The 13068-nt window shown below is 50.1% G+C and overlaps 1 protein-coding gene across 3 annotated transcripts in view; it reads right to left on the bottom strand.

Moving 5' to 3' along the window:
* Window positions 1-13068, bottom strand: part of APBA2 (amyloid beta precursor protein binding family A member 2) — a 107831-nt gene that overhangs the window by 35569 nt on the left and 59194 nt on the right. For all 3 annotated transcript variants that reach the window (XM_048481763.1, XM_048481765.1, XM_048481764.1), the window contains exons 3-4: window positions 9513-9593; window positions 4207-4243 (exon numbers count right to left, since the gene is read on the bottom strand). In XM_048481763.1, the coding sequence (XP_048337720.1) occupies window positions 4207-4243; window positions 9513-9593 (118 nt within the window). The remainder of the gene's footprint in view (window positions 1-4206; window positions 4244-9512; window positions 9594-13068) is intronic.

The raw sequence follows: 13068 nt of genomic DNA, 5'->3' as shown, positions 1-13068 counted from the left end.
ATTTTGTGGGATGTTAGAGAAGCGACCTTGAAGATGTCCTGACGGAAAAGAGTTACACCTTGCTCTAGTCATGACCCATCTGCAATTGTAATTAACAAGATGTTCCAGGTATATAATATGCTGCCACAGGAGGTGGTGATGGCCACTCACCTGGATAGCTTTAAAGGGGGCTTGGACAGATTTATGGAGGAGAAGTCGATCTCTGGCTACCAATCTTGATCCTCCTTGATCTGAGATTGCAAAGGCCTTAGCAGACCAGGTGCTCGGCGGCAGCAGCAGCAGCAGCAGCAGCAGCAGAAGGCCATTGCTTTCACCTCCTGCAGGTGAGCTCCCAAAGGCACCTGGTGGGCCACTGCGAGTAGCAGAGTGCTGGACTAGATGGACTCTGGTTGGATCCAGCTGGTTTGTTCTTATGTTCTTATGTTCTTATATACCACTCAGCCACAGCCTCTCAGCTTGGACCTTGCTTTGCCCTGAAGAAGCTACCCCCCTGCAGGGTGACAGAAGCCCCCTTCAGGAACCCTGAAATGGAACGAGGCTCAGGTTGGAGGGGTTCCCGGCAGATTGCTGTGCGTCTCTCCAACGAGCGGAGCCTCTCTGTCGTTTGCATCCTCTAAAAACCTCCCAATCTCTGCCCTGTTCTGCTGTCTGGGAGAGACACAGAAGGTGCTCTTTCCCTTCCAGCAGAGGTTGCCCGAAGCAGAGGGCTCCGATCGTATCCGCAGCAGCTGGAGCCAGCAGAGGTGCTGGGAACGCAGCCATCAGGAGATCTGTGGCAAATTAAAAGCGACACATCCAGCTGGCTTCTCCAGCAGCCTCGGGCAGCGGAGCGAAGTCAACTTCCCTGGTTTCCAGAGCTGAAGCCGAGCCGAACATGACTGACCCCTGAAAAGCAACCCCTTGTGGAGCACTGGACAGAACTGGGGCACAGCGCCGGAGCTCGCCTGCCGGTCAATTGATTGACACTCTGATCCAAAAAGGAGAGAGAGAGATTCAAAGTCTGACATTCAAGGGTATCACTAGAGGGGTCTTAGTGCCAGCACGTCTGTCCATTTAGAAGTCTGTAACGGCAAAGAAGCTCTTTTGCAAGGCTGCTTCTCTACCAGTATTGACTTTCTCGGTGCCCTATCCTTTCTAAGCTTCCAAAGACCCCCATGGATTCCCTGGAGCCCTGCTAGAGGAGGAGGAGGAGGAGGAGGAGGAGGAGGAGGAGGAGGAGGAGGAGGAGGAGGAGGAGAAGGAGAAGGAGAAGGAGAAGCAGAAGGAGAAGGAGAAGGAGAAGGAGAAGGAGAAGGAGAAGGAGAAGGAGAAGGAGAAGAAGAAGAAGAAGGCGGAGGAGGAGGAGGAGGAGGAGGAGTTTGGCTTTATACCCCAGCTTTCTCTCCTGGAAGGAGATTCAAGGTGGCTTACAAGCTCCTTTCCCTTCCTCTCCCCACAACAGACACCTTAAAGTGAGGTAGGTGGGGCTGAGAGAGTTCAGAGAGAACTGTGACCAGCCCACAGTCACCCAGCTGGAATGGAGGAGTGCAGAAACACATCTGGTTCACCAGGTAAGCCTCTGCCACTCAGGTGGAGGAGTGGGGAAATCAAACCCGGTTCTCCATATTAGAATCCACCTGCTCTTAACCACTACACCCCACCGGCTCTAAATTACAGCTGTAGGCCCCCAGAAAACAAAGTCCAGCTCTCTGTAAGTTCTCCTTGGACTCAACTTCAAAAAAACCTGAGAGGCGGAGAACAATTCGCGCCTCTTACAAAAACAACATGTCTTGTTCACACGGAGAAATCGTGCTCTTGCAGACTGGGAGTCCACGGACAAGCGATGAGTCAGTTGTACATGAAAAGCTTTTAGCACATCTGTCATAGTGAATCTCCGAGTGAGCGGGGTGAAGGGGGGGAGACCAAAAAATGCTAACACTTTCTCCTCTGTAATCAATGGCCTAGCCGGTTACACATCTATTTTCCCCCCCGAGCAAGCTGGCTTGCCTCTCTATCAGATTTCATAAAAGATTCGATGCATCTATAAACATTAGAACAGATGAATCTTGAACGGACCTCTTGACTCCCACCGTCCACCGCCAGCAAGGTAAAATCAATCACCCAGGTAACATTTAAATTCATTAGGCCGGTCGCCAGTGCCAGTTATTAAAGAAATAATTGAAAGCCCCCGAGTCAGGAGGGAAAGGGCGGTTGGCTGTAACTGAGCAAACACAGTCTCTCTTTCTCACAATACTAGAACCAGGGGGCATTCATTGAAAATGCTGGGGGGAAGAATTAGGACTAATAAAAGGAACCACTTCTTCACGCAACGTGTGATTGGTGTTTGGAAGATGCTGCCACAGGAGGTGGTGATGATGGCCACTAACCTGGATAGCTTTAAAAAGGGCTATGGAGGAGAAGTCGATTCTGGCTACCAATCTTGATCCTCCTTGATCTGAGGTTGCAAATGCCTTAGCAGACCAGGTGCTCGGGAGCAGCAGCAGCAGCAGAAGGCCATTGCTTTCCCCTCCTGCACATGAGCTCCCAAAGGCACCTGGTGGGCCACTGCGAGTAGCAGAGTGCCAGACTAGATGGACTCTGGTCTGATCCAGCAGGCTAGTTCTTATGTTCTTAAACAGATCTAAGATTGTACGTTTTCCAGTGGAAAACGTCACAAAATGCATTTGTTTAGCCCACAGCTTCTTCCAGAGACTTTCTGATTTAGTAGGCTTTGTGGAAAAAAAATAGGAAGCAAAAAAAATTAATAATAATAATCTAGAACTTCAAATTATAGGTGCTTTTCAGAGTCAGCGAGTGCAACTAGCCATTAACAGTTTTCAGGGAGTTCGTTTCAGATCTCTAATGAAGAGGGAAGAACTTCCCAGACAGTCTCGACTCAGCGCGGAGCTGTTAAAATGAAAGGCCCCAGCTGCCTTCGTGGGAGTGAACCAGACCCCCGGCCGGAGGTCAGCGCGGAAGAGAGTAAGTGACCCAAAGCCCACCCCTCCCAAGCTTAACTGCAAAGCGTTGGAGGCAGATTCCACAAACCCTTCCAAATGGACTCTTGTGAATTGACTTCCAAAGTCAGGCGCCGCAGCAAAGAAGTTTCTAGGAGCAGCAGTGGCGTAGGAGGTTAAGAGCTCGTGTGTCTAATCTGGAGGAACCGGGTTTGATTCCCCGCTCTGCCGCCTGAGCTGTGGAGGCTCATCTGGGGAATTCAGATTAGCCTGTGCACTCCCACACACGCCAGCTGGGTGACCTTGGGCTAGTCACAACTTCTCGGAGCTCTCTCAGCCCCACCCACCTCACAGGGTGTTTGTTGTGAGGGGGGAAGGGCAAGGAGATTGTAAGCCCCTTTGAGTCTCCTGCAGGAGAGAAAGGGGGGGATATAAATCCAAACTCTTCTTCTTCTTCTTCTACCCTGGAAACTGCATCAGCAAGGAAACCTCTGAGAGCCAGCGTGGCGTCGTGGTTAAGAGCAGGTGCACGCTAATCTGGAGGAACCGGGTTTGATTCCCAGCTCTGCCACTTGAGCTGTGGAGGCTTATCTGAGGAACCAGTTTAGTTTGTGCACTCCAGCACACGCCAGCTGGGTGACCTTGGGCTAGTCACAGTTCTTCGGAGCTCTCTCAGCCCCACCCACCTCACAGGGTGTTTGTTGTGGTTGGGGGGAAAGAGAAAGGAGTTTGTAAGCCCCTTTGAGACTCCTTACAGGAGAGAAAGGGGGAATATAAATCCTTCTCCTCCTCCTCCTCCTTCTCCTCCTCCTCCTCTTCTTCTGACTATTCCCAAGTTTGCACTAGAGGCTAAGCTAATTCCTAAATTCTGGGAAAATCTTTACCAGGTCTGCTTTCAGCTCTTCTAACGTCTGTCCATAAGACAGGAAATAATTTATCTTCGTCTCTGCTGCATTGACCATCCAACTCAACTACACTCCTTCCTAGAGTTACGTTCTACTGTAATCCTCTACTGTAGAACTACACTCCAACTGTACTCCTTTGTAGTTGGCCTTCCTTGCTCTAACCACTACCCCACACTGGATAAGAAGTGCAGAATGGGGTTGGCTGTTGGAACTTTTAAAAAAAAACACTGGCGCAAACCAATTGAATCAACAAGCTATTTGCAATTGCGTTAAACAAAAGAAACACTTCTAATATTTTTACATGCACACCCTTCCGGACTTTTAACTGCTCCGGATATTTTGGGCCGGAGTGGAAATGTACTCACCGTCGACGAAACTTGGGAAGGACGACACTTTCTTGGTCTATAAGAGGGTTAAAAAAAACACAGAACGCTGTATCACTTTAACAGAACAAGATTCATGCCACAGAAGGTATCTATCACAAAACAACATGATTTCCCCCGGTTTTGCACAGAGCTGTTCTTTCTATGTTAAGCTTCAGCGCTGTAAGGATTTACTTCATTTTTGGTGTGTTTTTATTCAGCCCCATTCCCCCAGGGGGTCAGACGGCCTCCAGGGCTCTCCCCTCCTTCCCTTTGTGCTCACAACAACCCTGCAGAGTAGGACAGGCTGACAGCAAATGACTGGTGTCAGATCAGCCAGCAAATTTCTCAACCAGCGGGGATTGACTGTTGCCGCTCTTCACTCTGATCCCAGCCCTAACAACTACACCAGCGTGGTGTAGTGGTTAAGAGCAGGTGCACCCTAATCTGGAGAAACGGGTTTGATTCCCTGCTGTGCCACTTGAGCTGGGGAGGCTTATCTGGGGAACCAGGTAAGCTTGTGCACTCCAACACACGCCAACTGGGTGACCTCAGGTTAGTCACAGTTCTTTGGAGCTCTCTCAGCCCCACCCACCTCACAGGGTGTTTGTTGTGTGTGGGGGGGGGGGGAGGGAAATGAGATTGTATGCCCTTTTGAGTAGAGAAAGGGGAGATGTAAATCCTTCTTCTTCCTTATGTAATAAACTGTATTCCCTGGTCAAGCATTCTTGGTATCTTCTGCCGGGTTTAGAAATATGTGAACAAGCTTGTATCTTTGTGCCTCTTCTCCATCTGAACTGGCCATATGTGAGTCATGTTTTCCCTCTCAGCCAGGATTCTAAAAGGGACAAAAACTCTTGATGGGAATCCTTATTTGCAGGAAAAGAGCAAAATGAAATTTGCCCATTGGGACACAAGACCATACTCTATCACGAGAGGGTCACCTCAGGAGTTTGGGAGTACAGTATACAAATTGACGGCTCTCCAAAGCAGAGGCATAGCTAGGCCAAACTGCGCTTAAAAGCTATATTCTGGCTTAAAAACACCCTGATGGGAACTCTACTTCCCAGGAGACCTTGTGAGCCCCAAGGTCTCCTGGGAACTGTAGTTCCTCAGGCCGTTTTTAGCCTGTACTGTGAACAGGCCTTTTTTTCAGCCTGAAAAAGTTCTAGGAAAAGGAAAGGAACTAATTTATTAATTATGGAAAGGTTATTGCTGCTACTGTTTTTATTGTATTTATTGTTTTAATTGGGATTATTCGATTGTTTTAGTTGCAATGCATTGTGTTTGGTTGCCTGTAAACCGCCCTGAGCCCTTCGGGGGTAGGGCGGTCTAATAAATCGAAATGATGATGATGATGATGATGATGATGATGATGATGATGATGATGATGATGATGATGATGATGATGATGATGAAAGTGTGGGAAGAGGGTGGGGGTGCAGCGGGGTGGGGGGGAGGAGGGGTCTGGGGTGATTTTCTGTGCCCCCCAGGTATGTGCCTGGTGCACAGCGCACCCCCCGTCCCTTTGTAGCTCCGCCACTGCTCCAAAGTAACACTACATTTCAAAGTAAATTCTTGCAAAGCAAAGTCAGATTGGGTGAGATTCCCTCCCACAAGGAAATGTGTGATCTGCAATCCCAGAACTTTGGTGGCCGACTGTGTGTTATCCCTTGCCAGGAGCACATTCTCCGCACACGATCCAAGGTTCCCACGCGACGGCTTTTTCCCAGTCCTGGGCCCCGTCCCAATTATTCCTGGCTCCTGTTGAAGCCCCGTTATTTCCTGGACTCTGGGATCAAGCGAGCCATTCATCAAAAAAAAAATACACAGAACTTTTTTCTTTTCAAAGAAAAGGGCGGCTATTTTGGGACTTTCTCCTTTTGGAAACTAAATCCTTCAAAGAATTATCCATCTTGCCAGTAGAAAACAGATTAAAGCGTCCACCCTCCAGAAGGTATAAAAGGAAACTTTGCAAATTAAAAAAAATCCCACGCCAACGACATTGGGCTAGTTTTGTGAGCCGGCCCAGAAGCAAACGCATAAAGGGACTGTAAAAAGAAGAAGAAGAGTTTGGATTTATATCCCCCCTTTCTCTCCTGCAGGAGACTCAAAGGGGCTGACAATCTCTTTGCCCTTCCCCCCTCACAACAAACACCCTGTGAGGTGGGTGGGGCTGAGAGAGCTCAGAAGAACTGTGAATAGCCCAAGGTCACCCAGCTGGCGTGTGTGGGAGTGCACAGGTTAATCTGAATTCCCCAGATAAGCCTCCACAGCTCAGGCGGCAGAGCGGGGAATCAAACCCGGTTCCTCCAGATTAGATACACGAGCTCTTAACCTCCTATGCCACTGTGTAGGAAACAGTCCGGCAACCCTTTGTCCGTCCAGCAGATAATGATTTTAAATCCTTTGGGATGCATCTTTCCGTCAAAGAGCGGCATGCATGCTGGAGTTACTTTAACGGAATGCCTTCTTAAGAAAAGACTGCACAGGTGAAATGACTAGACATTCATTGCTTTTCAACTCAGCAAGAAAAACTCAGAGTGTAACTTACCAAGAAGGCATTTGTGTACTTTACCCATCTTTTTAGGATATTCAAATATCCAGAGGCGCACCATGGGTAAATGGTACCCGGAGACAAATTGTCTCCAGGATGCCCCCCAGGCTCTGCCCCACCGCCACCCTGGCTCCGCCCCCTGATGCCCCCAGGTTCCAACCCCCCACTGACCTTGACCCCGCCCATGTCACCATGGACATGGGAAAGTTCTAGAGTGCCCACCTCCCCTCCCCCTGCTGGCAGCCTGCAGTCTCTTCTGACTGGGGAGGGAAGGAAGGGAGGGAGGGGGAGTCCAGGGGGGGTTGAGGGTGCTTGGATGCTCATCATTTGGATGCTCATTTGGGTGCATCATTTGGGTGCTTGGATGCTCATCATTTTTGCGTGCCTCGACTGACACGGATAGGTTGAGGCACGCAAAAACGACAAGGCAGCAGGACTTCCTGGTCACGTGGGGGGCCAATTTTGCGCCCCCCATGTGACCAGAAGAGTGGCGCCCAGGGACAAAGGGTACCCCTTGTCCCTAGGTAGATACGCCACTGCAAATATCGCAGCCCAATGGTGAGTTTGTTCATACCCAAAATAAGCCTGGTTAATTCTCAGTCTCAAATGCTTCCCCCTCTCCCCTCGGACCACTTCTGGGTTTAGGAAGACGTTGATCTAGCCACCATTTGGGGAGAGGCTTGGACCCTGCGACAAACCCGAGTTTGCTTCTTGCTTGCAAACCGGGGTTCAAAACCAGCGTCAAACTGCAGTTTGGAATCCCGCTTTGTGGCAGATTTGTTCACATGCCCAGATTTGGATATCATGACGATTTGGAGTTAAGAATGAAAACCCGCCAAAGCAAAATGCTTTCAGTTCCCTCTGTGTGTGGGTGTGTGTGCGTGCGTGCGTGCAAGAGAGACAGAGAACAGGTTGGCACTGCAAATAAACTCCGGTGTATTCATGTTGCCCGAAGGTAGCCTCTGGTGGAACCGTCAGAGAAGCCCCGCTAGCCATGGAAAAAACATGGCAGGCTATTTTGTTCCATTTTGAAAATAAATGCACTCAGATTAAAAAAAATAATCTCTTCATTATTTCTGGAATAATTGTCCATTAGGCGAGGCTGCAGCTACCTATGGACAATTATGTTCGGCTCAGCTAGAACTGTGTATAAAAAGCTCCGCGGTCCACAAGGTTACCATGACTTTGAAAACCACGGTAAGGTTTTGAGATGGCAGCATCTACTTTCATGAAATCGGAATGTTCCAAATGAAACAGCTGAAGCAGGAAGAGGCAACAAGAGGCCATCTAGACTCAACTTCAGCCTGGTGAAGGATATAGGTGGGCCTTCCTGTGGCCACCTGAGAGGAGGAGGAGGAGAACTAGAAGAAGAAGAAGAAGAGGAGGAGGAGGAGGAGGAGGAGGATCGATTTATGGCTACCAATCTTGATCCTCTTTGATCTGAGATTGCAAATGCCTTAACAGTCCAGGTGCTCGGGAGCAGCAGCCGCAGAAGGCCATTGCTTTCACATCCTGCCTGTGAGCTCCCAATGGCACCTGGGGGGCCACTGCGAGTAGCAGAGAGCTGGACTAGATGGACTCTGGTCTGATCCAGCTGGCTTGTTCTTATGTTCTTATGAGGAAGAGGAGGATTTATAACTCCCCTTTCTCTCCTGCAAGGAGACTCAAAGGGGCTTATAATCTCCTTTCCCTTCCCCTCCACAACAAACACCCTGTGAGGTGGGCGGGGCTGAGAGACCTCCGAAGAACTGTGACTAGCCCAAGGTCACCCACCTGGTGTGTGTTGGAGTGCACAAGCTAATCTGGTTCCCCAGATAAGCCTCCACAGCTCAAGTGGCAGAGCAGGGAATCAAACCCGGTTCTCCAGATTAGAGTGCACCTGCTCTTAACCACTACACCACGCTGGCTCTGAAGGGGGAAAGAGGGGGCTACCTTAACAAAAAAAAAAACCAGTTGTGAATTAAGACCTCCTTCTAACTAAAAAAGATTGGTGAGTCTACAACGCTACACAAGTGATCAAGTGTGGAATGAGACATCGTGGAAGACACATGACTGCCACCCATAGTGGCAACCCTGCGCCCAGACAAGGCATTCCTGTGTCAAGAGCGCCGTCACTAGTATTATATTTCCCCTTTCCCCCTTTCTTCTTTTGATGAGTTCCTGTGCTTCAAGTTTATTTCCCTTCTTTTTTCTGTTTCTTTTTTAAGAACTAAAAAGTATAAAAAAAAACAACACAAGGCTGTGATGTCATATACGTGCTGTGCCGTGATGTCATATATGTCCTAGTCAGCATCCCGTGATAAACCCCGCTGAATTGGGAAGACGGGACGAAGAGGTGCCGTTTTTGGCAGCAGCCCGGCGTTTTCCCCGTCACAGCCCCTTTGATTGTAAACTCCTTTTAGTGGCGCATGCCTCGCTCCCTCTTCAAAGACGATGCTTGGCTACTTTGAAGTACCGTGTTTCCCCGAATATAAGACAGTGCCTTATATTAATTTTTGCTCCCAAAGATGCGCTATGTCTTATTTTCAGGGGATGTCTTATTTTTCTGTGTTCTGTTCGTCGGGCCTGCTTCCAGACAAAAACTTGGCTACGTCTTACTTTCGGGGGATGCCTTATATTTCGCGCTTCAGCAAAACCTCTTCTACGTCTTATTTTCAGGGGATGTCTTATATTCGGGGAAACAGGGTAAAAGGCAATGACAAAGTATACAAATAGGAGCTGTGCAAGAAGTAGCCAGAGTTCGAATACTCGCCTCTGACATATTATTGTTGTCGAGGGGTCCGTTGAGATCGGAGCGCTGCTGTTTCCTCGGCTGGTCCAAGCCATTGCACACCTGCAAAGGAAGCAAAACAGGAACACATTTTTTTCCCTTATTTCCAACGCTGCTCAAATGTCCATGGGACAGAAACCCATGCTTGTGTTGTTTACCTCCAACTTGTGGGGTTGACCAGTCGAAATAAGGTCCCCTCGTTGACCGCTTCCAAGCACAAAAGGATACAGACCTTGTTTGAGAAAGAGTCACGGCTAACAGATCAGCTGCAGCAGCAGTTCATGACCGGGCTCCACGTGAGATCCGTGGGGGAAAGCCCGCATGCAAGAAAGGAACAGGGAGGGGTTGTGGTTCAGTGGAAGAGGTTATGGGCTACCCTGGGCCATCCAGGCAGGGCTACCCTGGGCCATCGATCGGGCTACTCTGGGCCATCCAGGTAGGGCTACCCTGGGCCATTGATTTGGGCTACCCTGGGCTATCCAGGCAGGGCTACTCTGGGCTATCCAGGTAGGGCTACCCTGGGCCATTCAGGTAGGGCTATCCTGGGCTATCCAGGTAGGGCTACCCTGGGCCATCGATTGGGCTACCATGGGCCATCCAGGTAGGGCTACCATGGGCCATCCAGGTAGGGCTACCATGGGCCATCCTGGTAGGGCTACCATGGGCCATCCAGGTAGGGCTACCCTGGGCCATCCAGGTAGAGCTACCATGGACCATCCAAGTAGGGCTACCCTGGTCTATCCAGGTAGGGCTACCGTGGGCCATCGATTGGGCTACTCTGGCCCATCCAGGTGGGGCTACCGTGGGCCATTGATTGGGCTACCTTGGACCATCCAGGCATGGCTACCCTGGGCCATCGATTGGGCTACCCTGGGCTATCCAGGTAGGGCTACCGTGGGCCATCGATTGGGCTACTCTGGCCCATCCAGGTGGGGCTACCGTGGGCCATTGATTGGGCTACCTTGGACCATCCAGGCATGGCTACCCTGGGCCATCGATTGGGCTACCCTGGGCTATCCAGGTAGGGCTACCCTGGGCCATCCTGGTAGGGCTACCCTGGGCCATCAATTGGGCTTCTCTGGGTCATCCAGGTAGGGCTACCCTGGGCCATCGATTGGGCTACCCTGAACCATCCAGGCATGGCTACCCTGGGCCATCAATTGGGCTACCCTGGGCTATCCAGGTAGGGCTACCCTGGACCATCACTTGGGCTACTCTGGGTCATCCAGGTAGGGCGCTCCCCTCTATGTCACCTGACGGAAGAGCTCCTGGCAGCTCTCCCACCCCTTCCAATCAGCTTCTATTCTGCTCTGTCCGTGGTCCTGATCACCCTGTGCTCACCGTTGCTATTGCAAAAACCCTCCACGGCCTTTACCCCCCCAACCATTCGGCTGTGCTCCCCCCCACCGCAGGCCTCGACCTCAAGCCCGTTACAACGAGCACAGTTTAAAGGGCGGTTTCAAAAGCACCCCTGCCGCCCGGGCAGATGACTGGAGCAGCGACATGCACGCTGCGTTCCCCAAAGAAACATTTCGGTGCAGAGAAATCTAATTACGTCGTGCTGTTAAGCTAATAAGGTGAAACGGGCAGCCAAGCGGAGCAGAAACACACGGCTACAAGGGGGCCGTGAAAAAGACGGGTTCCCTCTGTTGCCGAACGCCACGTACATTATTTCCCAAAAACCCCGACCAGGATTAAAGCAGAAAAAGGTTTCGTGCACAGTGCCGGCCCGCTGGAGAGGAAAGACAATTATTTTCAGGGAAGGCGACAGCACATCTGTCGGGCCTAGGATGCGAAAACGTCGGCCGGCGGGGTGTTTTTTCCCCCTGTTTAAAGGCTGCGTCACGTCTGGTTCCCGTTCGTTTTGCGGCCGCTTTCAAAAACCAGGACAAAAAGAGGGGTCGGAAAAATGCCCGGTTGACTGACACGGCAGGTTTCGAACTCTGGAATTAACGGAGGCGGGGCCCTAAATGTCAACAACTTGACATTTGGAGAGGTCTTGCGAGAGTTTAGGGCTCTTGACGTATTTTTGCTGCAAATTTCCGCTCTAACAGCTTTGGACGTGCACTTGGGTGGCGTTATTTGCCGTTGGCGGGTGGGGAGGCCACGGGTGAAAGCGACCTGCCTCCGTTAGTTTGTGGTACTGACAGGGGCCAGTCCGGGGACTTCTGGTGCCACGGAACAAACTCTTAGGAGCAGCAGTGGCGTAAGAGGTTAAGAGCTCGTGTATCTAATCTGGAGGAACCGGGTTTGATTCCCGGCTCTGCCGCCTGAGCTGTGGAGGCTTATCTGGGGAATTCAGATTAGCCTGGGCACTCCCACACACGCCAGCTGGGTGACCTTGGGCTAGTCAAAGCTTCTCGGAGCTCTCTCAGCCCCACCTACCTCACAGGGTGCTTGTTGTGAGGGGGGAAGGGCAAGGAGATTGTAAGCCCCCTTGAGTCTCCTACAGGAGAGAAAGGGGGGATATAAATCCAAACTCTTCTTCTTCTTCTTAGTTATTCCAGGTGTGTCCACACTGTAATTTTCTTCTGGGAATCCCTGGTTTTCGCTGCTTAAAAAGCAAGTCTCCACATCTAGCACTTAAGCTGTGTGAAAAAGGCACGCTGAAGCTCAGAGCTGTCTTGGCCGCTGGTCCCTGGCTTAGCAAAACGAGAATTGCACAAAATAGTGGGAAACCAACAACCCTTCCAGAAGAAAAGAGGGAGAGGATGTGTGTAATTTATTTGAGCCACAGAATTGAGCTTTACTGGAGAATTGATTTTTCTTTCCCCCTCCTGGCTGCGCGCAAGAGGCACATTTGGAAACGTGACACGGGATGGTGGACGCGATGACAAAATGGCTGCCGCAGGATCCGGAGCGAGTCACAAAATGGCTGCCACAGCTTAAATTCAGTGTAGATCCTCTCGCTGTGGTGCCAATTGCTGCCAAAGCAACATTTTTGCCGCAGCCTATAAAATCTCCAACAGTTGATCAAAACCTTTGTTGGGCAAAACTGAATTGGCCCATTATCTAAAACCACTTGGAGGGCACAGGAAAAGGTGTACTATGGTACCATCATGCCATCTCCACTACATAGAGGAAGACTTAAAGGTCTTCCAAGCGATAAGAGGTTCTGTACCTGTAGCATAGGACAGCTGAATTCCATCCCACACATTCTCCTGAACTGCGCATTATACCAAGAACTCCGATCCAGCCTGCTATCCCAAGCGATAGACCCTATGATTGATTGTACTGAATCAGATAAAGTAGTTACGCTTTTAAATTGTCAGGATTGTCATTGTTGCCTTATAGTGGCAAAGTTTTTGTCAGAAGTTTGTAAATTGAATGTATGACAAACGCGAAGTTTTTTACTATTCACTTTTAACTGGAACTGTATTTTTTAACTGGAACTATATTTTAACTGGAACTATATTTTAACTGGAACTATCGTGTATATGCCAATGAAGGCTTATTGAATTGAATACAGAGGTACTATGGTACCCATAGGTGCCATAACTGGGGACTCTAGACTTGTTACCATTTTGGTCGCCCTCCT

This window comes from Sphaerodactylus townsendi, linkage group LG17 (assembly GCF_021028975.2).
Source record: "Sphaerodactylus townsendi isolate TG3544 linkage group LG17, MPM_Stown_v2.3, whole genome shotgun sequence".
NCBI classification, from domain to species: Eukaryota; Metazoa; Chordata; class Lepidosauria; order Squamata; family Sphaerodactylidae; genus Sphaerodactylus; species Sphaerodactylus townsendi.
Note: the sequence above shows the minus strand (reverse complement) of the source record. Positions and strands in the feature narration are given on the sequence as shown.